The sequence below is a fragment of the Microcaecilia unicolor genome, chromosome 1 (genome assembly GCF_901765095.1).
Source record: "Microcaecilia unicolor chromosome 1, aMicUni1.1, whole genome shotgun sequence".
Classification (NCBI taxonomy): domain Eukaryota; kingdom Metazoa; phylum Chordata; class Amphibia; order Gymnophiona; family Siphonopidae; genus Microcaecilia; species Microcaecilia unicolor.
Genome location: NC_044031.1, coordinates 758,376,752 through 758,403,043, shown reverse-complemented (window position 1 = coordinate 758,403,043; position 26,292 = coordinate 758,376,752). Strand labels below are relative to the sequence as shown.

The following is a 26,292-nucleotide window of genomic DNA, read 5'->3' as shown; positions in this document are numbered from 1 at the left end:
ACTCTCTTCTGTAAATGATGCTGTATCCACTCCACTATCATTTGTACTTTTTCCAGTCCATCACGGTCCTGCTCCAGGATTTTCTTCTGTGAAAACAGAACAAAAGTATCTATTTAGCAAATTTGCTTTTACTTCATCACTATCTACATAACGGTTCGCAGTATCTTTTAGTCTCACAATTCCCTTTTTAGTCATTCTCCTTTCACTAATATACCTGAAGAAATTTTTGTCACCCCTCCTTACATTTCTAGCCATTTGTTCTTCCGCTTGCGCTTTCGCCAGACGTATCTCTCTCTTGGCTTCTTTCAGTTTCATCCGGTATTCCTTCCCGTGTTCCTGTTCTTGAGTTTTTGTGTATTTCTGGAACGCCAACTCTTTAGCCTTTATTTTCTCAGCCACTTGCTTGGAGAACCATATCGGTTTCCTTTTTCTCTTGCTTTTATTTACTTTCCTTACATAAAGGTTTGTAGCCCTATTTATAGCTTCTTTCAGCCTGGACCACTGTCCTTCCACTTTTTGTACTTCCTCCCAGCCCATCAGCTCCTTCCTCAGGTATTCCCCCATTTTAGTAAAGTCAGCACGCTTGAAATCCAGGACTTTGAGTTTTGAGTGGCTGCCCTCCACTACAGCAGTCATATCAAACCAAACCGTTTGATGGTCACTGCCGCCCAGGTGGGCACCCACTCGGACATTTGACACACTATCCCCATTTGTGAGCACCAGATCCAGCGTCGCTCCCTCCCTCGTGGGTTCCGTCACCATTTGTCTGAGCAAAACACTTTGGAAAGCACCCACGATCTGTCTACTTCTCTCCGATTTTGCCGACGGAACCTTCCAATCTACATCCGGCAGATTAAAATCTCCCAGCAACAGCACCTCCCTCTTCTTTCCTAACTTTTGAATATCCGCGATCAGATTCCTATCTAGTTCTTCCAGTTGTGTCGGGGGTCTGTAGACAACACCCACATGGACTGAGGTTCTATCATCTCTTTTTAAGGTGATCCATATCGCTTCTTCTTTTCCCCAGGTCGCTGTCATTTCAGTCGCCGTGATATCATTTCTCACATACAAAGCTACTCCTCCACCTTTACGACCCTCTCTATCCTTCCTAAATAGATTATAGCCTGGTATGTTTGCATCCCATTCATGGGAACCATTTAGCCACGTCTCCGTGATTGCGACAATGTCTAAGTCTGCCTCCACCATCAGGGCTTGAAGGTCATGAACTTTATTGCTTAGACTGTGAGCATTTGTGGTCATTGCATTCCATCTACATTCCCTGGTATGTGTTTTAGTGATTTGGGGGTGTCTTAATCCTTTGGGTACCTTCCTATCTTTTTGTTCCACCTTCATTCCTTTTTCTTCTGCATCCGTTCTAGTTTCAGGAATATCACAGTGCTGTAATGGTGCAAAAGAATTCTGTAGGGGCATCACTTGTGAGGGCGGATGCTTGTGTGTCACATAACGAACTCTGCCTGAGCCTACTGTAAACCATCTATTTTTAGGTGGTTTTATCCTTTGAGGCAGTGGTGTGAATTTGATTTGATTCTGAGCAGTATGATTTTGTGGAGTCTTTGAAGCTGCTTTAAGTGTATCTAATTCCTCCTTTAGTTTACTAAGCTCCTTTTTTAAACTAGCGAGCTGATGACATATAGGACAAGCTTTTAGTGTCCAGATGATTGGCCTTGAAACTAAAGCACCACAATTATTACAGAGAATAAGAGTCATGCTGATGTATTTGGTATGAATAGGTATGCTATGATGGGGTTAAGAGTATGCAAGATTTACTTTACTCTTAAGCCACACAGGCAGAGATATTTGTATTTGGGTGGAGTTAATTTGTGATAAGTAGTGTATGTAGGAAAGCTATTTAGGAAGTGGAAGTCTTGGGGTGGGTGGGATGAGACCCCAGACCAGTGGTGAATAAGAATCCTAAAGCCTGCAGCAGTCTCCCAGCTCCAGCTGGTACGAGAAGCAGAAGTCTGAGCCTGGAACAAGTAAGGATCTTAAAAACAAGTGTCCTGCAGGTGCATTTTTCAATGCCTCCATAATAGCCTTTTCTGTCATCTTCCAGTCTAGCTTTTATCTCTATCTGAGCTCTCAGCCCACAGCTGTGCAAATACCCGTCAGCAGGCCAAGGCTGAGAGTGTATCAGTGGCTGCTATAACCCCAGATACCATATCATGCTGGTATATTTTTTATTTTATTTTTGTTACATTTGTACCCCGCACTTTTTCCCACTCATGGCAGGCTCAATGCGGCAGGCAATGGAGGGTTAAGTGACTTGCCCAGAGTCACAAGGAGCTGCCTGTGCCGGGAATCGAACTCAGTTCCTCAGTTCCCCAGGACCAAAGTCCACCACCCTAACCACTAGGCCACTCCTCCACTCCATATATACATTTATATATATATATATTTTTATATATATATATATATATATATATATATATATATCCATATATACATTTACACAAGCAACCAGTTTACACTTTGCTGTCTGGTTACTGTACCAAGACAAGGTGATAAAAGTAGGCTTCTCATAGCAGAGAGCTGGCCTAGAAAACACTTCAGTTTCCAGACAGCTTCTTCACTTGTTTAAGCAACTTACATCATAGAGGACAGCCACACCGCCGATAAGCGCAGAGAGGTAGAAGGTGAACCGCCAACTGCAAAACACAAGTAGCAGAGGGTAATTCAGATGTGCAACCAGAGCAAATGGGAAAATTAGGTTCTTACCTTGATAATTTTCTTTCCTTTAGTCACAGCAGATGAATCCATTAACTGATGGGTTGTATCCGCCTACCAGCAGGTGGAGATAGAGAACACTGAAAGCACATGGTGTTCCTTGACGCCCAGCCCCCTCTGCCTTCAGTATATGAAATTTCCAAAGCAGAGTGAATAAGAAAGGCAAAATAATATAAACTTTCCTCACAGAGAACAAACGCCCCTGAACCGGAGCAATAACCAAACAAAGGAGGGACGTTATTAACCTCCTGCAATAAAAACAGCATGTAGTAACTCTGATAACTTGTCTTCAAGTACTCCTGATGAGGCACAATGTCTGCATGCAACATCTGTACAAAAACTAAAGTCAGACAGGGAGGGATCATGGATTCATCTGCTGTGACTAAAGGAAAGAAAATTATCAAGGTAAGAACCTAATTTTCCCTTCCTTGTCCTCAACAGCAGATGAATCAATCCATTGATTGATGGGATGTACCAAAGCATTCCCTAAGTAGGGTGGGAACAGGCAACTCTGCGAGCAAACACCTGCGCTCCAAAATGCGCATCCTGCCGCGCTGCCACATCCAGCCTGTAATGCTGCACAAACGAGAGCTGAGAAGCCCAGGTAGCCGCACGACAGATCTCTTGAAGAGAAAAGACACCCGTTTCAGCCCACAAAGAGGACACTGCCCTCGTAGAGTGCGCTTTAAAAGCTTCAGACGGCGACTGCCCTGAAAGCAGATAAGCAGAAAAAATGAGTTCCTTAAGCCAGCGGGCTACAGTGGCCTTAGATGCCGGAACCCCCCGTCGGGGACCTGCCAACAGAACAAATAAATGATCAGAATTCCAAAACTCATTAGACATCTGCAGATACTGCCACAGAGCCCTGCGGACATCCAAAAGGCGCAATTGCCCAAAGGAGTCCAGAAACTCCTCCTTACAAAAGAAAAGAAGAAAAATGGGCTGGCTCAGGTGAAAAGCTGAAACCACCTTAGGCAGAAAGGAAGGCACCGTACGAACAGTTACCCTGGATTCCGAGAACTGTAGAAAAGGATCCCAACAGGAAAGAGCCTGAATCTCAGACACTCTTCTTGCCGACGTCATTGCCACTAAAAAAAACTGTCTTGAGAGTCACATTCTTCTCAGAAGCCCGTTTAAGAGGCTCAAACAGAGATCGCTGGAGCGCCTTCAACACGAGCCCCAGGTTCCAAAGAAGGACGGAGACGAAGCGCCCCTCTGAGAAATCGGACAATATCCAGATGAGCAGCAAGGGACAACCCGGAGACTTTTCCCCGGAAGCAGACCAACGCTGCCACTTGAACTCGAAGGGAATAGTAGGCCAGGCCCTTTTGTAGCCCGTCCTGCAAAATGTCCAGCACAAGCAAGACTGTCGCCAGAGTCGGCGAGATAGCCTTTGGAGTACACCACACCTCAAAAGTGCACCACATCCGAGCATAAGTCGCAGAGGTAGACTGCATGCGAGCCTGCAAGAGCGTGGCAATAACCTTATTAGAATAGCCCTTGTCCCTCAATTGCGCCCTCTCAAGAGCCAGGCCATAAGACCAAAGCGGCAAGGATCTTCCATAGTCACTGGACCCTGAACTAACAAATTCAGAACACGAGGCAAAGGAAGAGGCGCGTCCACCATTATTCGCCGGAGATCCGCATACCACGGACGCCTTGGCCAATCCGGGGAGATGAGAATCACCAATCCTCGGTGCAGGTGAATCCGAAGTAGCACTCGCCCTATCAAGGGCCAAGGAGGGAACATATACAGGAGGCCAGAGGGCCAAGGTTGAGCCAGGGCATCCAACCCCGCCGAGCGAGGATCTCTCCTTCTGCTGAAAAAGGACGGGACTTTGGCGTTTACGCTTGACACCATGAGGTCCAAGTCTGGAGTCCCCCATTTGGCACAAATCTGAAGAAAAACTTCTTCCGCCAGTTCCCATTCCGCCGGGTCGATTTGATGTCTGCTGAGGAAATCGGCTTGTACATTGCTCTGACCGGCTATGTGAGCCGCGTACAGCAGCTCTAGGTGGCGCTAGGCCCAGTCGCAGATCTGAGACGCCTCCGCAGCCAGGGCCCTGCAGTGAGTGCCGCCCTGACAATTGATGTAGGCCACTGCTGTTGTGTTGTCAGACAGAACTCGGACAGGAAGACCCTTCAGTGTCCTGTGGAAGGCTAGAAGAGCCTGAAATATCGCTCTCAGTTCCAAGTGATTGATGGACCATCCCGCTTCCGCGGCGGACCACAGACCCTGAGCATAGCGTCCCCGGCAAAGAGCTCCCCAGCCCAAAAGGCTGGCATCTGTTATCACCAAACACCAAAACGGAAGAGCCAGTGGCATCCCCTGCCGCAGCATGCTGTCGGAAAGCCACCAATCCATACTGCGCTGGGCCGCAGGAAGCCAGCTTAGTCTATGCTGGCATTCCTGGGAAATCGGAGACCATTGCTGAAGCAGAGCAAGCTGCAGTGGTCTCATGTGAGCTCTCGCCCAGGGAACCACCTCTATGGTGGCTGTCATCGATCCCAGGAGCTGAACAAAGTCCCAAGCTCGAGGGCGAGGCATCCGCAGGAGCAGACGGACCTGATTCTGAAGCTTGAGACGCCTGTTATCGAGAGGAAAAACGAACCCCCAAATATACTCGAGAGACTGAGAGGGGGTCAGGTGACTTTTGGGCATATTGACTACCCAGCCCAGAGTCTGAAGAACTGTAACAACTCTGGCTGTGGCAAGTCGGCTTTCGTCTGCCGAATCTGCTCTGATGAGCCAGTCGTCGAGATAAGGGTGAACTCTGATACCCTCTCGCCTGAGAAAAGCAGCCACCACTACCATCACCTTGGAAAAAGTCCGAGGGGCAGTTGCCAGGTCAAAAGGCAAGGCGCGAAACTGGAAATGTTGGCTCAATACCGCAAACCAGAGAAACCGCTGATGTGGAGGCCAGATGGGAATATGCAAATACGCTTCCTTGAGGTCCAGAGATGTGAGAAACTCTCCTGGCTGTACCGCCACAATGATGGAGCGCAGGGTTTCCATGCGGAAGTGTCACACTCCTAAGGCCTCGTTGACTCTCCGTAAGTTAAGGAATGATCTGAACGACCCGCCTTTTTGAGGCACCACAAAATAGATGGGAGTAGCGACTGCAGCCGCGTTCGGCAGGAGGAACCGGAACCACCGCTCTGAGCTTCAGCAACACCTGCAAGGTCTCGTTTACTGCCACCTGCTTGACGGCAGTGCCACATCGGGACTCCAAAAACGCATCTCCCACTGGGGCAGCGAATTCTAGTCGGTAACCTTCTCTGATCAGGTCCAGGACCCACTGATCCAAAGTAATCTTGGACCAGTCCTCGAGAAAGAGGGAGAGATGACCTCCTACTGCGGGAACCGACGAGTGGACCGGCGCCCCATCATTGTGGAGGACGCCCCTGAACTCCTGGGCGTTGACCGGATGCCGCAGCGCGTTTGTCCAACCGAAAGGAGTTCCTGTGCTGGAAACAAGTACGTTGACCAAACCCCGCAGAGCGCCCCAGGCGATACCTGCGAGTTTTGTGAAAGCGTTGCCTGGAAGAGGAGGGAAAAGAAGGGCTTTTGGAAGAAGGCCTCGGCCTATCCTCAGGCAACCATTGGGACTTAAGAGTCCCCTAGGTCCTTAATCTTCTTCAAATCCTCCCCAAATAAAAGAAGGCCCCGAAAGGGTAACCTCACCAGCCTTTGTTTAGAGGCCGTGTCAGCTGTCCAATGCCAGAACCAAAGAAGGCGGCGGGCAGCAACCGCCACCGACATCTGCTTAGCTGAAGCTCTGACCAGATCATAAAGGGCATCTGCCAAAAAAGACAGTGCAGACTCCATACGTGGGCCGACCTCAGCGAGGGAACCCGCTCCATCGGCAGGCTGCTCAACAGCCTGCTGCAACCAGGAAAGGCAGGCCCGGGTTGCATAGGAACTGCAAATAGCTGCCCATAAGGAAAGGCCTGAGATTTCAAAGGACCACTTAAGCGCAGATTCCAGCCACCGGTCCTGCATATCTTTCAAAGCAACTCCTCCCTCCACCGGGAAAGTAGTCTTTTTAGTCACAGCCGTGACTAATGCATCCACTTTAGGCATACCAAAGAGGGCCAACTGACTTTCACTCAGAGGGTAAAGGTGACACATAGCCCTGGCCACCTTCAAGGGACCATCAGGGTCAGACCATTGAGCTGAAAAAAAGCTCTTGGATGGAAGCATGCACGGGAAAAGCCCAAGAAGGCTTTTTAGTACTAGCCATCCTAGGATTAATAGAAGAGGCAGCGCCCTCGTCAGGATCTTCAATACAAAGGGCCTATAAGGCATCACAAATGAGAACTGGAAGCTCGTCGCGGTGGAAAATCCGAACCGCTTTAGAGTCATCCAACTCCTGTGGCAAGCAGCCACCCTCGTCTGGATCATCAGTCCGTGATGGCCTGCCCGACCCCTCAGACTCCCCGAAACTAGACCACGGGGGAGAACAGAGTGAAGAGTCCCCCTCAGACGGGGTATTCACTCTTCTACGCATCAGCCAAAGGCTCTGGGGAAGAAATAAAGTCTCCAGCAGACACTGGGCTATTAAGAACTGGAGGCAACCCAGTCCGAAAGGAATTGTCAGGAGTCTCAGAAAGTGCTCTTTTTAACATACCAGGGGAGAAAAACTCACCCTGTACTTCCACCCCCACATTGGGGGAAGCGGAGGCAATAGCTCCTCTAGAAAGCTCGAAACGAGGTGGCTCCCCGCACTCAGACCCCTCCGCAACCACGAGGGTCCAGTCACGCGGCACCTCCAAGATGGCGCTCGCTGCCAACTCTGTCAGGCAGGAAGACTCACCGCCCGCCATGCTCATGCCAGTATTAGCACCTAGGCAGCATGAGCTGCAAAGACCCGCTGCTGATCTATGTTTCCCACAGTGGGAGCAGCGCTTAACCCCTTCAGCAGCCATCAAATACAGAAAATAAAATGGTGCCTTCACGCCAAAACTCACCCCGCACAGAGCGCTGTCAGCGGGAACCTCCCCGGAGAAGCTGGGCACCACTCTCACCTCAGGAGACTGAGTCAAACAAGCTTCGGTCAAGCTGCACCAAACCAGGAGCTCTGGAGAAAGCCTCAGAAATCACGCTGCTGAGAAGGCGAGCCTCTTTCTTTTTTACTGTGAGGAATGTTAGAGGCAGGCAGCCACAGAGGAACTCCAGGAGGAGGGGGAATGGGGTAAGGCAGGGACAGGGAAAACCAACTATGCCTTTAAAATGGGCATCACCAGCCACAACACCCCTCCCCCCTGCTCTACTGGCAAAGCACAGGAGCCACCCCAGGCAGAAATCCAGTAGCTGAGAAAGCGACGTCCACACCTGCTGGGAGATAGAGATATACTGAAGGCAGAGGGGGCTGGGCATCTAGGAACACCATGTGCTTTCAGTGTTCTCTATCTCCACCTGCTGGTAGGCGGATACAACCCATCAGTTAATAGATTAATCTGCTGTTGATGACAAGGAAGGTGAATTTCTTACTGCTCAGCAGGGTCTCGCTGAGAGAGTAATTTTATAAGGGGGTGCTCATTTGTCTTTATAACTAGTACAAGCAGCAGAAATTGTGAATATACTGTAGATACAAAGATTTACACCTGCCCTGGAACAGATGTAAGTGTCTGCTCCTGTAATTTTAAGTACTCCCATGGATTTGATAATCTATGCACGAACATGCACCTTCTGCCCAAACTTCACCCCTGTATGTGCCTACTGGCAAAGTATGGACAACATCCATTGAAACCAGTCAAAAGTTTACAAAAAGGTCACATGAACATGACTTTATGAAATTACCTCCTTAAGGTTTCCATTCATTTCTGTGCCTATTACAGAGAAAGTCATCCTCTAATGCAGTGTTTGTCACTGCAAGGCTCAGGGGCCAGTGACAGCCCTTGGAGACATCTGGCGTAGCCCCTATTGCGATTCTGTTTTTCTCTGCCTCTTTACCCAACCTTGTGACAGAAAGGGGAAGTACATATATAAGCATGAAGGAGAAGGCATTTCTCAAAAGAAGATTGCATTTGGAAATACCCACATCCTTGATGACATCCTCATGGAAAGTTTGAAAGGGGACTGGAAGGGTTGGATGTCATCGACATATGCTGCTCAGCAGTGTGGCCCCAACTTAAAAATGAATGAAGACCACTGCTCTAACGGTTGGTAGTGGAGCTACTGACAGTGACAGGGCAGGTCTAACAGCACTTGACTGCATCATATAGCAGCTACGCTGCACTCAAACAAGAACCAATTCAATAAGATGAATGTGAGGACTGGCACAGTGGCTGTGCTACACTATACTGTGTGAAAGGTCATGGATTCAATGCCCAGATCAGTGTTCTGCTCCTAGCTTGGCTGGGGAGAAGTAAGTCATTGTGCAACAGTGACACCTAGTGACCAGGATTAGAGCCTATCAAAAAGGACAAAATCTTAATGTGCACCTTAAAGCATATCCAAAACTGTTCCCAGCATCATACACAACTCATGTGTCTTGAACTACTTTGTAACACATCATTTTAGTATGGACCTTCAGAAACACCACCACAAATGCAGCACAGTGTAAATCATCACTGATCCAAATTATTTTTAAAGAATTTTTGTTTGAATAGCATTGAAGTAAAAAAGCTACTTAGTTTCAAGCTTCAAAAATAGTCAGAACCTCTGCCAACATAGCCAAGTTTCATTTTTCTTCTTCAGGGAAGAGGATCAATTTAATTCTTCTCACTTCACATTCAGCTTCTTTGAATAAGAAATATGAAACCTGGCCATAATGGCAGAGGTTCTGAGTGTTTTTGAAGATAAAGAGCTTTCGGGGTCTTTTACTAAAGCTTAACTCGCATTATCTGCAGCAGGGCCCATAGGTATAACATGGGCCCTGCTGCAGATAACTCGAGCTAAGCTTTAATCAAAGATTCCCCCTTTATTTTTTACTGCAATGCTATTCAAACAAAAAATTCTTGAAAATCAATGACGATTTACACTCTGCTGCTTAAGATAAGTTGATTATGCAGCATTTGCGTTGTTATTTCTGAAGGTCCATACTACTAAAATGACATGTGTTGCAAAGTAGTTTAAGACATGCGAGTTGTGTATGATACTGGGAACAGTTTTAGATATACAGAATTAGAGCCTGTCACTGCAGGGCCCTGGAGCAGTCACAATCCAGGACTGTCACTGAAATGACTAAGTTCCTGGTACACACCAATTGCCACATAAAAGTGGAAGAAATGGGTTCTTCTGGCTTGATTTTGGAGTCAAGCACTGCTAAGGAAAAGGGGACATTTGAGGGATTTATGAAGGTAACAACTGCATAGAGGCTGGTTCAGGAACTGAATGGAGCGGGAGGTTATGGCACATGTCCAGTGCAGAGGAAGACAAAAACACAACGCTCTTTGTTTACACCCTAATGAACAAATCCAACAATATGCAATACTCAAACCAGAGCCTGACAGCCCAGATTCAGACTCGGGATGGGTAGGAAGCCTGACACTGGGAGGCCCTTTTATCTCCAGGGTTTCCCTTTACCCAAGTGCAACCACATTATTCATTCTCCCTCAGGACATATTTATGCAATACAGGCCACTCCCTGCAGAGAGACAGGCAGAGCTTCAGCTCAAATAGAAATCTACACACACTGGAGTCCCATCTCAGTCAATCCCTGTGAAACAACTGACATTACTGTTTATAGATAGTCAACAGAAAGGGCTGATTGGTGGCTGTTAGCTCTCCAGAAAATGACCTACTGCTTGTTTGTGGTTCCACCACTGAAAACAGATTTCAAACCATGCAGAGTCACATAAAAAAAAAAACTGCACAGGACACTAACATATTAAAGCACTTTTGAAGTTTGAAACTTTCTCCCTGTATGGCCCAGATTAAATGCCAACTATTTTAACCAAGTCATGCTAAAAAGAATCCGCTTCAAAGCGGGAGTGGGGACCACCGTTACTTTATCCCTGAGGTAATGGGGATAAAGATCTAGATGCCTAGCCCCCCCCCCCCCCCGATACGGGCCGCCTCTTCAAAATGGCCACTGAGACTTCACAAGAAAGTCTCGGGAGACTGCCACTTATTATTATTATTTATTGCATTTGTACCCCACATTATCCCACCTTTTTGCAGGCTCAATGTGGCTTACAGAGTAGGGTTATGCTAAAGTCAGTACATGATTAAAATACAGTTGATCAAGGGCTGAGGTAAACAAGGAGTTAGATGGACAGATGTTGGGTAGGTTATATGAAGTGTTTTAGGTGTGCTTGGGTGGTTTGGGGGATGATTTGTATCATTGAGGGTGACTTTTGTAAGCTTTGTTAAAGAGGTGTGTTTTCAGAGCTTTGCGGAAGCTGGTTAGATTGTTCATGGTTTTCAGGGCCTTGGGTAGCGCATTCCAAGACTGTGTGCTTTTGTATGCAAAGGTCGTAGCATAAGCCTGTTTGTATTTCACTCCTTTGCAGCTGGGGAAATTCAGATTGAGGAATTTGCGGGCTGATCTTTTGGCGTTTCTGGGCGGTAGGTCCACTAGGTTTAGCATGTATAGTGGGGCGTCTGCGTGAATGATTTTGTGCACGGTTGTGCAGATCTTGAATTCAATGCATTCCTTGAGCGGAAGCCAATGTAGTTTTTCTCTTAGGGGCTTCGCACTTTCAAATTTAGACTTTCCAAAGATGAGTCTGGCTGCAGTGTTTTCGGTTGTTTGAAGTTTTTTAATGGTCTGTTCTTTACAGCCTGCGTACAGAGCGTTGCAGTAGTCCAGGTGGCTTATTACTAGCGACTGAACCAGGGTGCGAAAGACGTTTCTTGGGAAAAAAGGTTTAATTCTTTTGAGTTTCCACATCGATTGGAACATTTTTTTCGTTGTGTTCTTCACGTGGGTATCGAGTGTGAGGTTTCGATCAATGGTGACTCAAAGAATTTTCAGGTTTTCTGAGATAGGAAGTGTGCAGTGAGGTGTGGTTATGGTGGAGTAGTTGTTTGTGTTGTATTGGGAGATGAGAACTAGGCATTGGGTTTTTTCTGCATTGAGCTTTAACCGGAATGAGTCCGCCCATGAGTGCATGATCTGGAAGCTCTGGCTGATCTCGTTATTTTGTTTAAGTCACTCTTAAACGGGATGTAGATTGTGACGTCGTCAGCATATATGTATGGGTTAAGGTTTTGATTGGCCAAGAGTTTGGCTAGTGGTATCATCATTAGGTTGAAGATTGTGGGTGAAAGGGGGGAACCTTGAGGTACTCCACATTCCGGTATCCAAGGCGGTGATCTGGCAGTCTTCGTTATAACTTGGTAGGAATCTAGTGGTGAGGAGTCCTTTGAACCATTTGAGAACTAGGCCTCCGATTCCGAAGTATTCTAGTATGTGTATTAGTATTCCATGATCGACCATGTCGAAGGCACTGGACATGTCAAATTGTAGTATGAATAAGTTCTTGTCGGTTGCAATTGTTTTTTTGAAGTAGTTCATTGCAGACAAGTACGGTTTCGGTGCTATGATTTGATCGGAATCCTGACTGTGACTCGTGTAGGATTGAGTGTTTGGTCAAATATTCCGTGAGTTGCTTCGTCACTATGCCTTCCATCAGCTTTGTAGTGAGCGGGATAGAGGCGACTGGTCGGTAGTTGGTTAAGTCCATTGAGCTTTTCTTAGCATCTTTTGGCAGCAGAGTAATATGTTTCCATTTTCCGTAGGAAAGAAACCATGTAGGAGTCTGTAGTTTATTTGGTTCGTGAGGTCTTTTTTGAATTGTTTGGGTGCAGCTCTTATTAGGCTGGTAGGGCAAACGTCGAGTTTGCACTGAGATTTGGCATATTTTTTGAGCCAGTGTGAGAGTTCATCTACTGAAATTAAGTCAAAATTAGACCATATTCAGTCAGCTGGGTATTCCCCGGGTGTTGGCTCTAGGCATTCAAGGATGCTTGAGTACTCAATGGTGTTACCTGGTATCATGCGTCGGAGCTTTATGATTTTTTCATTGAAATACTTCGCTAGGTTGTCTGCCGATGGGGTGTCCGTGTTGTTCGAGGTGACCCGTGTGGTGTTTAGGAGATTGTTAACAAGTGAAAAGAGTTTGCGAGTGTTCTTGTAGTCTGGTCCTATTATGGTTTTGTAATATGTTCTTTTGGTATGTCTAATGCTGTATTTGATTTTCTTTGTAACTGTTTCCATTCTCTAAGAGTGTGATCATCTTTTTTTTTGCTCCATGCTCTTTCCAGTCTTCTGACCTGTGTTTTTAGTTCTTTCAGACTTGGAAGGCATTTTAAAGCAGCAGCAGAAGCAGGCAGGAAAAGGAGTGGGCTTCTTCCTGCCCTTAGTTAATGTAGGCTCGCGGGGTGGGGCGGTGTGGGCAGCCAGGCTACTCAACAAGGTTAGATTGAGACAGGAGACAGCATGAACCTAAAGCTGTTCAAGTTGGATATGTAGTGCCTTAAAAGGTGGAGGATAAAAGATTTTTTCTTTTTACTTGACAGCTTATTTATCTGAAAGCTTCCCATATCTAGATATCCTATATAATAAAAAGCACCGCCAACGTTCTGAAGCTGACTCCGTGGCTTCAGTGAAGGTTTCGTAACGGTGTCACATCTCTCTCTACCCCGCCCTCGCGTCAAAACGCGATGACATCGAGGGCGGGTAATCAGAAGGCAGGACTGGGAACGAACTCACCTCCAACGTTCTAAAGCTGACTCCGTGGATGGCCAGGGCTTTCAATAACGCCGCCGCTTTGACGGAGCTAATCTGGGGACACAGCAGAATTGCTGGGTGGCTGAAGGGGGGGGGGGGGCAGGGGAGAGAGCATAATCGCTGTGTGCCTGGAGGGGGGCAGGGGAGAGAGGAGAATCGCTGGGTGGCTCGAGGGGAGAGAGGAGAATCGCTGCATGGCTCAAGGGGGTGCAGGGGAGACATGACAATCACACACACTCGCACCCAGTCTCACTCTCTGTCACACGTACACACACTCGCACGGTGCTACCAACCAGGCAGGGGGGGAGGGGGGGGAAGAGGCAGGGGGTCCTGAGACCACAGGGGAGGGGATCCTGAGACCACAGAGGGAGGGGGGAGGTATCGCTGTCACACACACACTCTCTCTCTCACTCTCACACAGTATCACATTCACTCTCTATATGTCACACAGTCACTCACACACTCTCGGTCTCACAGAGTCTGTGTATTGCACACATAGTGTATCTGTGTGAAACACACACTCTCTCTCACAGTCACTGTGTCTCACATATGCACTCGCACACACTCTCATTCAAACACACACACAAATGGGTTGCTCTGTTTTGAGCATTTTTTAGGGATAAGTGGTTTTAAAAATCAAAATAATCAAATATTTTGTTTCAGGCTACTCCCTCATTTGTATTGTATTTTGCTTTAATATTTGATAGTTTTATGCTGTAATACTATTAGCATTATATATAGATTATTTTAAGTATACTGGGGTCAATTTTGAAAGCTTTGAGTAGAGAGACAAGGGGAAAAATTAAGACTGCAGGGATGGTGAGGGATGGGGATGGAGTTACAAGGAAAAAATAAGGTTCTTACCTGATAATTTTCTTTCCTTTAATCATACCAGACCAGTCCAGACTAATGGGTTATGTCCATCTACCAGCGGAAGGAGACAGAGAAAATAGTTCCAAGTAAACCACCCCTTAAGGGTATTGTGCAGCCTGGAATGTTCAGTATTTCGAATAGCCAAGCAATGGTGCCCTGGAGTCTAGAAGAAATCACAGTTAATACCAAACAGGCAAACTCTTGGAGCCAATATGCAGAACCTCACTGTTCCTGCTTGGCCAAAGGCAACTGCAACCTCCCCTCACCGTAAAGTAAGCGGGAGGGAATGGTCCATACTGAGCTTGCTCAAGCACATAGAGATCTACCCCTGAATCTGGGGAAAGAACTCTGTGATGCCAAGTAACAGGAGTCATACAGAGCTGGTACAACAACAAGTGGCAGGAGATTGAATAGAGAAGTTGAAGTAGGCAGTGCTGTAGGACATTCCAGCGTATTGAAGTGTCATGGAACAGCCAGGGCTACCTAAAAGAAATAACACTCTGACAGACATTAGCCAGGGAGGGCATCTGTACTGGTCTGGTATGATTAAAGGAAAGAAAATTATCAGGTAAGAACATAATTTTTCCTTCTTTGTCATCTATACCAGACTAGTCCAGACTAATGGGATGCAGCAAAGCAGTTTCCCAAAGGGGGGGGGGGGGGGGGGGGGGGGGAGAAAAGAAGAATGCAGAAGGTTGAAAAATCAACAAAGCTATACACACAGCAAAAAACTGATCAGCAGAAAAGGATTCAAATATCCGAACCACCAGGATACCAAAATGGAACAGAGTTAGACACTAGAAAAGGACCTGAAGCCGTAGGACGTAAAACAAATGTCCTGAGCAAAAGAAAAATTATGTACCTCTGTCTTGAGTCCAGTATGGTCGGATGAAGCGACCCTAACAAGTACTAGAGATACGCAACCCCAAACAGTGTGCCACACTTCATAGAAGAAGGGAAGCAAGACCCAGGAACCACCCAGACCCGCGCCTAGTGAGAGAATCAAACTCTACAGAACAAGAAGAGACTCCAGAGTCGAGAGAACCAACTAACTGGAGCGCTAGGAGAACCATGAAGAAAAGGGCAGCAGCATACCAGGGTACAACCGTAGAAAGACAGTACTCCTCAACCAGCTCATTCTGGACTTAGGGATGAAAGAACAGGGCCAAGAGAACAAAAGGAGACAAAAGAAAGAGTCAAGAGCCACACTGTGGAGAAAAGACCCCCCCCCCCCCCCAGGTGCCAAGTAGCCACAAAAGGAGCAGACACTAATTCAAACTCTAGCAATAGAGAAGCTACTCGCCAGCCACCAAGAAGCTACGGCAAGAAAAGGTGCCACAGGAATGGTGGCTAACAGGAGACAAGACAGCCTTGTCTAGAAGTCTAAACTGCGGTATGCCACAACTGCTGAAAAGTTACTGTATCCAACCCGCAGAAAAAAGCTGGGGTTGACCAACAAGGTGAAACAGTGCCCAAAAGGCAAAGATGAAAATATGCTCCACAGTCAGAGACTGAACTGTGCTCAAGGGACAGAAAAGAAGCTGCGCTCATCAGGCAGGCAGAGAAGGATCCGTGCTCAACGAGAACGGAGTTTTTTTATGTTATTTATTTATTTGTAGCATTTGTATCCCACATTTTCCCACCAATTTGCAGGCTCAATGTGGCTTACATTTGACGTAATGGCGGTTGCCATTTCCGGGTAACAGAAGTACAAATAGTATTGCATTAAGGTACATACATTCATGCACTCAAAGCACACAAATTGAGCCACACACCAAGGGAAGAGAAAGAGTTGCACACCTCTGGCAAAGATAGAAATGCCCTGAACAAGCAGAGAAGAAGCTGAGAGTAACAGACAGAGGATGAGCAGTGCCCCACTGAAAGAGCTGGATGTTAGAGGTACCTGCAGAGAGAGAGCTGAATGCCACACACAGACAAGGAGCTGCGTTCCACAAGCAGACACAGGACTGTGCCCCATGCTGAGACCTGCAGAGAAAGAACTACACTCAACATGTGAGAATGGAGCTGCGTTCAACATGCAGAGAAGAAAGGTTGCAGAATAAGCAGCGAAGGAACTTCACTCAACATGCCATGATAGAACTGTCCTCAACATACAGCGATGGAGCTACAGCCAACCTGGAACTGAGGAACTGTCCTCAACATACAGCGATGGAGCTACAGCCAACCTGGAACTGAGGAACTGTCCTCAACATACAGCGATGGAGCTAAAGCCAACCTAGAACTGTGGAACTGTGCCCAACATACAGCGATGGAGCTAAAGCCAACCTGGAACTGTGAAACTGTGCCCAGCATGAAGCGATGGAGCTGTGCCCAACATAGAACGATGGTGCCGCGCTCAACATGCAGCGATGGAGCTGTGCTCAACAAGCAAAATGCACAGATGGAGTACCAGGGAACAGCCAGAGAAGAAGGTGCTGCCAGGAGGTCAACAGGAAAAGAGAACAACTTGTGGAACTGCAGACCTGGCGCTGCACTCCCTTGGCCCAGAGGGACTAAGACTACAAGAAGAGAAAGCCCTGTGCCCCAAGAGACACTCGGCCCTCAAGCGGTCTCTGAGCCACAATAACCGTCATGGAGCAGCAGTCAACGTAGAGAAAGAACTCCTGCCAAGAGGGAGGTAAGCATCACGGAGCTGGAATCCTCAAACCATAGAGAGCAAAATGCAGCTGCAAGGCAGTGAGGAAGAAACATCTCACGCCAGGCCAGGAACAAAGAGGAAGTGGCCACTAACACCAAACTGAGGAAAAACCAGTTAAGGGAGAGTCAAACTCCAGACCTAGAACAGAGCCACTTCCCTGCAGAAAAGTAGAGAAAAGCGCAGAGCTAAGAGGCGATAATTCTGAAGCACAGCAATAGATCTGCTCAGTAGAAAAGAACTGCGTTCCTTACAGAAAAAGGAAGGAGTGCCAAATGTGCAAGGAGAGAGGCGCCTGAAACTAGAAAAGGCAAAATCCACCTGTGCCAGGCTAAAACTCCCGTTTGAAAGAAAGGGAAGCAAGGAAGAACTGTGGCAAACTAGTCCTAACAATGTACATTCCCGTAAACAGACAATTAACTGAGTCCAAGCAAAAAACTGGCAAGAATGGCGCTCCCGAGGGTACTCAGAAGAGGGATTTGAGCTAGTAGTTGCACACCAAGGGCAACTCGGACCCCCACCAGAAGGAAAGTACCCTGCAGACAAACCAGAGCAGACAGGAGGGATCCATGGGGATGAGAGAACCAGAACTTCCCTAAGGAAGGGAGGAAAAACTGCTGCCAAAACAAGAATCAAATAACAAGGGCGTCTCAAGCAAGATGCCAGAAGCAGCAGAGACCAGACAGTCTGAAAAAGAACTGACCAACAACCGTGTAAGGCTGACAGGAATGAAAAAATAGCCCTGGACTTAAAAGACCGAGTCTGCAGCCAAACAGAGCCAGCGAGGGACTTCCCCACTTTGGAAATGGCAGACTAAGACCTCCGAACCACAAAGGTACAAGTTCCAGCAACGGGGCTGCTCTCTGAACCAGCCGCTGTCTAGGACTGTGAAGAGGAGAAAAACAACTGAGTTTCGTGATTCAGGCACGAGCCGTGCCCCACAAAAAAAAAAAAAATTTCAAAGCAACTGGTACCAGCTCAGAAGGGTCCAAGATCAGAATCAGATGCCGGCTAGCGAAATTCAAAGAAACTTCGCAAGCGGCCCCCTAGAATACATTTCCAAAGGTGGGAAAATAAATCAGGGAACAGGCAAGAGAAAGAAGGAAAAACAAAGTGTCTTCTTTTTTTTTTTTAAACAACCTTCTTCACTAGTGACAGAAATTAATAAAGGTTTACCTCAGAGGCAGAAAAAGAGGGAAAAAACAAAGTTTCCTTTTTTTCTTTTATAAACAACCTTCTTCACTAGTGACAGGAATAAAGGCTTACCTCAGAGGCAGAAATTCAGATATGCCTACCACCACAGAAGAGAAGAACCCCACAGGGGAGACAAGTTACTCCATGCCACAATCAACCATCACCCTCTTCACAAAAGTGGTGATAGGGAAGAAGCTGGAAACTACAGGGCGGTAAGCCTCACTTCAATTATTGGAAAAGTAATGGAAGCGATGCTGAAGGAAAGGATAGTGAATTTCCTGGAAGCCAATAAGTTGCAAGATCTGAGACAACATGGTTTTACCAAAGGGAAATCGTGCCAAATGAACCTCATTGAATTCTTTGACACGGTTCCCCACAGAAGGCTCTTGAATAAACTAGACAGGCTGAAGATAGGACCCGAAGTGGTGAACTGGATTAGGAACTGGTTGACGGACAGACGCCAGAGGGTGGTGGTAAATGGAGTTCGCTCGGAGGAGAGAAAGGTGAGTAGCAGGGGCGTAGCCACGGGTGGGCCCACCCAATTTGGGGTCAGGCCCGCCCAGCAGCACAGCGATACCGGAGGCTCCGGTCCCCATCATCATCCATTCCCCCGTGGCGTGCCGCAACTTTCATCCCCATGTTCCCTCACCCTCGCAGGCCCGCCCAGCAGCGATTTCGATCGCAGGCAGCTCCTTCGGCTCGCACACACTGCCTGCCGGCTGCCGCTCAAATCTCCTTGCAGCTACTAGCAGCGCTAACCCGGAAGCCTCTCCTCTGAGCTTCCGGGTTAGCGCTGCTAGTAGCTGCAAGGAGATTTGAGCGGCAGCCGGCAGGCAGCGTGTGCGAGTCGAAGGAGCTGCCTGCGATCGGAATCGCTGCTGGGCGGGCCTGCGAGGGTGAGGGAAGATGGGGGTGAAAGTTGTGGCACGCAACAGGGCAAGGGATGATGGGGAAAAGAAGTTGAAATGGGGGAGGGAAGACGGCGACAGCAGCTGTACGGGGGGGGAGGGAAGGGAAGAAGATGGAAGGAAAGATGCTGCACAGGGAGGAGGGAAGATGGAATGATAAGGCATGGTGGGTGGGGGAGAAGCTGCATGGGGAAGAAGGGAGAGATCCAGTAAAGGGGTGGAGGGGTCAGGAAGGGAGAAGTCTTGGCTGCATATGAGGTGGAGGAGAGGGAGACATGCTGCATAGAGAGGGGATAGGTGGTGAGAGGGGGAGAAATGTTAAACATAGGGGTGGAGAGGAGGGCAAAATGGTGGGCATAGGGGTGGAGGGAAGGGAGAAATGTTAGACATGCTGGTAGAGGGGAGGAAGGTAGATATGCTGTATGGGAAGGGGAGAGAGACGTTGGACAGTGGGAATGAGAGGGGGAGATAGACATGGAGGTGGATGAGAGGTACACAGTAGGTGGTGAGGGGGGAAATGCTGGGCCATGGGGGAGAGGACTACTACTATTACTATTTAACAGGAATGAAGAGAGAAGGGGCAGGAAAATATAAGGCTACCATGGTGGGGTGGGGAGGGGATCAGATGCTGGTTAGAAGGGTGGAGGGAGAAGATGATGGGAATGGTGGAACCCTGTGGGAGAGGGCAAGAGGGGGAGGAGGGGGTGGCAAGGAAATGAATGAGAGATAGTGATTACAGAGGGTAGAAATATGGTAATGGGGAGTAGATTAAAGATAAAAGAGAAAGTAGGGATGGGGAATGGGAGAGCTAGTGGGTGAAAGAAGAAGATGGAAATTTGATAGGTAGTTGAAAAGTAAAAAGGAGACAAAGAAGGGTGAGAGAGAGGCAAAAAAGAGCTACAAAGGAATGACCAACATGTCAGAGGCAGGAATATTGAGGGAACAGACAGGAGAGAGGAGAAAAGACAAATGGACTACAGCCGCTTGAAGAAGAATTAGCAGACGGCAGAGAGGAAAGCAGAAAAGAGAAATTGGAACCAGCAAGATGGAAAAATAAAATGTCCAGACAACAAAGGTAGAAACAAAGCATTTTATTTCAAATGTTTTAAATGGAATATGTTAGCTTTTGGAAATGTGCATAGGAAATGTCTTTGTATTGTGTTCTGTAGAAAAGGAAATGCATGTTTTGTGTCTCCAGTGTTGCAGTAATGCTATGTTTAACTTCTTGGGGTTCCTTTTCAATTTTTGTCTAAATATTTTTATTTCTAATTTGTGATCCCTTGTTCTGTGTTTGGTGAGGTTCTGTTGGTGTGATAGTAATGGCAGGTGGAAAATTGGAAGGGAGGCAAAGAGGAGAGGGAATCGGGGAGGGGAGCCCTCCTTTATTTTCTGACCTGGGCCAAGTAGGTCTTACAACAGTCCTAACCCTTGCTGTATAGCTGGTGAGGATTCCCAGGCATCCCCAGCTAAGGACCTCCTCCAAAGGCGGCCAGAACTCCCTTCTACCAAGCTCTGGCAACAGCATCCTTGAGCCATCGACAGCTAAGCATGTGTGGGGTGCTGGCATCAGTGGCTTAGGGTCATTGCTGCTGCCTGCCAAGCTTGGTAAAAGAGAGTTCTGGTCACCTTCAGAGAAAGTCTTCAGCTGACTGAGCTTGAGGATCCTCATTAGCTAAAGTATTTATATTTTGAGGTGGAGGTAGGGCGGAGCAGAGAAAATTTTGTGCCCACCCACTTTGGGCTCAGGCCCACCCAAAACTGGCTGTCTGGCTACACCACTGGTGAGTAGTGGAGTGCCTCAGGGATCGGTGCTGGGGCCGATTCTATTCAATATATTTGTGAGTGATATTGCCGAAGGCTTACAAGGTAAAGTTTGCCTTTTTGCGGATGACACAAAGATTTGCAACAGAGTGGACACCCCGGAGGGAGTGGAAAGCATGAAAAAAGATCTGCGGAAGCTAGAAGAATGGTCTAATGTTTGGCAATTAAAATTCAATGCGAAGAAATGCAAAGTGATGCACTTAGGGAGTAGAAATCCACGGGAGATGTATGTGTTAGGCGGTGAGAGTCTGATTGGTACGGACGGGGAAAGGGATCTTGGGGTGATAGTATCTGAGGACCTGAAGGCGACGAAACAGTGTGACAAGGCGGTGGCCGTAGCTAGAAGATTGCTAGGCTGTACAGAGAGAGGTGTGACCAGCAGAAGAAAAGAGGTTTTAATACCGATGTATAAGACATGTATACCCTGGAGGAAAGGAGAAACAGGGGTGATATGATACAGACGTTCAAATATTTGAAAGGTATTAATCTGCAAACGAACCTTTTCTGGAGAGGGGAAGGCGGTAGAACTAGAGGACATGAAATGAGATTGAAGGGGGGCAGACTCAAGAAAAATGTCAGGAAGTATTTTTTCACGGAGAGAGTGGTGGATGCTTGGAATGCCCGCCTGCAGGAGGTGGTGGAGAGGAAAACGGTAACGGAATTCAAACATGCATGGGATAAACATAAAGGAATCCTCCTCAGAAGGAAGGGATCCCCAGAAGCTTAGCCAGTGGTGGGAGGCAGGGCTGGTGGTTGGGAGGTGGGAATAGTGCTGGGCAGACTTATACGGTCTGTGCTCTGAAAAAGACAGGTTCAAATCAAGGTAAGGTATACACAAAAAATGGCACATGTGAGTTTATCTTGTTGGGCAGACTGGGTGGACCGTGCAGGTCTTTTTTCCTGCCGTCATCTACTATGTTACTATGTTACCCTGCTAGAAAGACAGCCAGGGGAGGGGCGGGATCCAGGGTCACTGGATATCACACTAGCTGGCAGATGAGGAACTCAGGACCACTGAGTATCATCTAAAACTAACCCCAACACGGCTACCAGCACACCCCTGGCTCCACTGTCACCAGAAGAATCTGGGACAGGAGCTATCAGCCAGCAATCCAGAGCAGCTGCACGATCCGTCCACCATCTGCTAGGAGACAGAGAAAATACTGAACATTCCAGGCTGCACGATACCCTTAAGGGGTGGTTTACTTGGAACTATTTTCTCTGTCTCCTTCCGCTGGTAGATGGACATAACCCATTAGTCGGGACTGGTCTGGTATAGATGACAAGGAAAAGTCTGTTTGACTAATGTGATTCTATGTGCCCCAATGAAAGGTGAAATTAGATCTTACCTGCTAATTTTCTTTCCTCTAGACCCTCCAGACCGGTCAAGACGCGTGGGTTATGTCCTCCTACCAGCAGAGGGAGCCTGAGAAAACACTAAGCTTTTGAAGCCTGTATATATAACCTGTGCAGAACCTCCACTAGCCAGTATAACCCTGACAAAGCAGAGAAACAAAAAACACTAACAACAACTAGCAACCCTGTACGTGGTCACAGTAAACTGCAAAAACAAGAAACATCTTCCGCTTGCTCTTACGGAAACATGTTCCTTTGCCTTTGATAAAACAGTTGGGCTTCTACAGGTGGACTATCAAAGAAGAGCCCCACCTGTCCCGGACTCCTATCACAAAACAGAAATAAACAGTCTGCAATTAGAGAAACAACAATCTACAGCAGCCAAGAATTATCCAACAAACACACCTCCTGGCCTCCAATACAGACAGGGCGGGCTCTTGACCGGTCTGGAGGGTCTAGAGGAAAGAAAATTAGCAGGTAAGATCTAATTTCACCTTCCTCAGCGACCCTCCAGACCGGTCAAGACGCATGGGACGTACCAGAGCAGTAACTAACTTACGGGAGGGACCTACTAAGGCCAGAGGTCAAAACTGCTGCCCCAAAGCGCACCTCGTCCTTTGCATGCACAGGAATCCTATAATGCTTCATAAAGGAATGCAACGAAAACCAAACCGCAGCCCAACAAATATCTAACAGAGAAATCATACTATTCTCCGCCCACGAGGCTGCCATTCCCCTAGTGGAATGAGGGGACCAGCCCCTAGGCACCACAGGACCCTTCACCAAGTAAGCAGATGCAACCGCCTCCTTCAACCACCGTGCTATGGTCACCTTAGGAGCCGCTGCACCCTTCTTTGGGCCACCATGAAGAACGAGCAAACGGTCAGAGGCTCTGAAGTCCAGCTTGGCAATACCACGCTGCTCCGAATCTCCAGCCATATCACCCAACACTGGCAGAGAGATGACCTGATTAACATGGAACTCGGAAACCACCTTGGGGAAAAAAAGGAAAGCACCGTCCGCAACGAAACCTTTCCCTCAGAAAGGACAAAAATCGTTCCCTACAAGACAAAGCCTGAAGCTCTGAAACACTCCGTGCTGAAGTAATCGCCACCAACAAGACCGTCTTTAAAGATAAATCCTTACAAGATGCCGATACCAGCGGCACAAACGGAGGCCTGATCAAAGCATCCAAAACTAGCTTCAAATCCCACGGAGGCACCATCCGTCACTGAGGTGGACGCAGCAACTTAACACCCTTCAAAAAACGCACTACCTCAGGCACAGACGCAAAGGACTTTCACTGAAGCTTCCCACGAAAACATGACAAAGCTGCCACCTGAACCTTCAGTGTAGACAAGGCCAGACCCCTATCAACACCATCGTGCAAAAATTCCAAAACTTCCGCCACCGAAGAGCGAAACGGCCGAACTCGATGGTCTTCACACCAGTGCTCAAAGATTCTCCAAACCCGGACATACGCCAAGGAAGTGGATTGTCTACAGCAACTCAACATCGTAGCAAAGCCACTGGACGAAAGCCCCTTCTTCTTCAACTTGTGCCGCTCAAGAGCCAAGCCATAAGCGAAAACCGAGTCGGATCCGGCATGATTATCGGGCTTTGACACAGAACTGATCCCAACAAAGGCAGGGCCGCCGCCCCTGCCAACCGCACCAGGTCTCCGTACCATGGTCGATGCTGCCAATCCGGAGCTACCAGAATCACCCGACCGAAGTGATGTTCGATGCGCTATATTACTCGACCGACTAACAGCCACGGAGGAAACACATACAGTCACTCCCGAGGCCAAGGCAACAGAAGAGCGTCGATTCCCTCCGCTCAAGGGTCTCTTCAGCGACTGAAAAAAAAAAAAAAATCTCTGAACTTGCGCATAGCGAGCCGTTGCCCTAAGATCACCGAAAGTCCCCAGACCGACAACTCACTGGAACACTGACCGAAGAAAAGACCACTCTCTGGGATCTAGAGTGTGCCTGCTGAGATAATCTGCATCTATGTGACCTACCCCGGCCACATGCGCTGCCAAGAGAGCCTGAAGATGAGTTCAACTGCGCCGCCAAGGCTCTTCGTCCCCCCTTGACGGTTGACATATGCTACTGCCATGGCATTGTCACAGAGCACTCGGACTGCCTTGTGGCGAACCACCGACGTCAAGGCCTGGAGCACCACCCGAATGGCCCGAGTTTCCAGCCGGTTGATGGACCACTCTGCTTCTGCCCGAGACCACCGGCCTTGAGCTACCTGACCGAGACAATGTGCCCCCCAACCTTGCAGACTGGCATCCGTGACCATTACCAGCCCCTGTGGGGACTCCAACGGCATTCCTGTTCCCAAATTGCGCGGGTTGAGCCACCAGCGGAGACTGAGACGAGGGGCCACCGACAGCGGACAACACATTTCCAAGTCCTGCGACAGAGGGGACCAACGACTGAACAGAGCTGACTGTACCTGACGCATGTGCGCCCTGGCCCACGGAACTACCTCTATGGTCGCCGCCATCAGGCCCAGGACCTGACGATAAGTACGGGCCGTCGGCGCCTTCTCTGCAAGGAACAGACAAATCGGACCCTGTAACTTGGAACCAAAAGGCTGCACGAAGGAAAGTGAAGATAAGCTTCCGTCAAATCCAGGGAAGTGAGAAACTCTCCTTTCCGGACCGCACCAGTGACCGACCGCAACGTCTCCATCCGGAAAGAGGGCACCTTGAGTGCCGCATTGACCCTTTTGAGATCTAAAATGGGACGAAAAGTGTCCTCTTTCTTGTGGACCACAAAATAGATCAAATAGCACCCTGAGCGTTGCTGATCTGAAGGAACAGGAACCACGGCTCCCAATGCGAGCAGCCACCGCAGAGTGTCCCTCACTGCTGCCCTCTTGCTCCAAGACCGACAGAGGGATTCCAGAAACACTTCGGGAGAACAGCGCATATCCGCCTCGAAACACCTTGAGAACCCACTGATCTGACCTGATTTGGGCCCAGCTCTGGTAAAACAGACTCAGCCGAGCCCCAACATGCACCAGAGCCTGAGCCCGCACACCTTCATTGGGAATTGCGGCGTGAATACTAACCTCCTACGGAAAAGCCACGCCCTCCGCGACGATTCTCACGAAAGAACTGTGCGCGCTGGAAAAACCGACCCCTAGAGGTCCTACTACTATTAAACATTTCTATAGCACTACTAGACTTATACAGCGCTGTCCAAATTAACATGAAAAGACAGTTCCTGCTCAACAGAGCTCACAATCTAAATTGGACAGACAAACAGACAGCTAGGGGTAGGTCCCACTCGATCTGCCCGGCCTATACCGCTGAGCCTCCCTAAACCGTCCCCGAGAGGAACTAGTTCTGGCCCCTGCCTTGAACCGAAAATCTGGAAGCCATAGAACCTTGGTATCACTAAGACCTCACACTAACTTGTCCAAATCTTCTCCAAAGAGCATAGCTCCCTTAAGTGGCAGAGACCCACAACCATAGCCATATTTTTTGTCTGAAGTAGGCAACAAATCATAAAAGCCTCAGACAAAAAGGATGAACCCATGTCCAAGTCGGCTAACTCCTGACCCCCAGAAGAACCAACATCTACCGAATCATCCAGGAGCTTCTCGGCCCAACGAAAACATGCCCGAGCTACCAGACCCCCACAAACCGAGGCCTGCAGGGCTAGAGCCGACAAAACAAAACTACGCTTGAGAAAAGATCCCAACTTCCTATCCTGAGGATCACGGAGGGCCGTTCCTCCATCAACCGGGATAGCCGTAGCTATAATTACTGCCGTCACTACTGCATCTACCGTGGGAGCCTTAAAGGAATCCCTATCGTCCTGAGGGAGGGGATAAAGCCTCGCCATTGCCTTTGCCACCTTACACGGCAAATCCCATTCCTGACAAATCATCTCCCGGAGATCCTTGTTCATAGGGAAGGATCACGCCTGACGCTGAATGCCCTTCACCAACGGATCCTGGACAATTTCCCCCAAAGCCACCTCAGGACCAAACTGAAGGGTGGACGACACCTGATCTATGAGTTCTGACAGCTCAT

The 26,292-nt window shown here is 48.2% G+C and overlaps 1 protein-coding gene across 5 annotated transcripts in view; it reads right to left on the bottom strand.

The window, feature by feature from the left end:
- The window catches only part of CERS3 (ceramide synthase 3), a 211,985-nt gene that overhangs the window by 61,794 nt on the left and 123,899 nt on the right, over positions 1 to 26,292 (bottom strand). For all 5 annotated transcript variants that reach the window (XM_030189741.1, XM_030189736.1, XM_030189737.1 and 2 more), the window contains one exon: positions 2,609 to 2,666. In XM_030189741.1, coding sequence (XP_030045601.1) covers positions 2,609 to 2,666 — 58 coding nt within the window. The remainder of the gene's footprint in view (positions 1 to 2,608; positions 2,667 to 26,292) is intronic.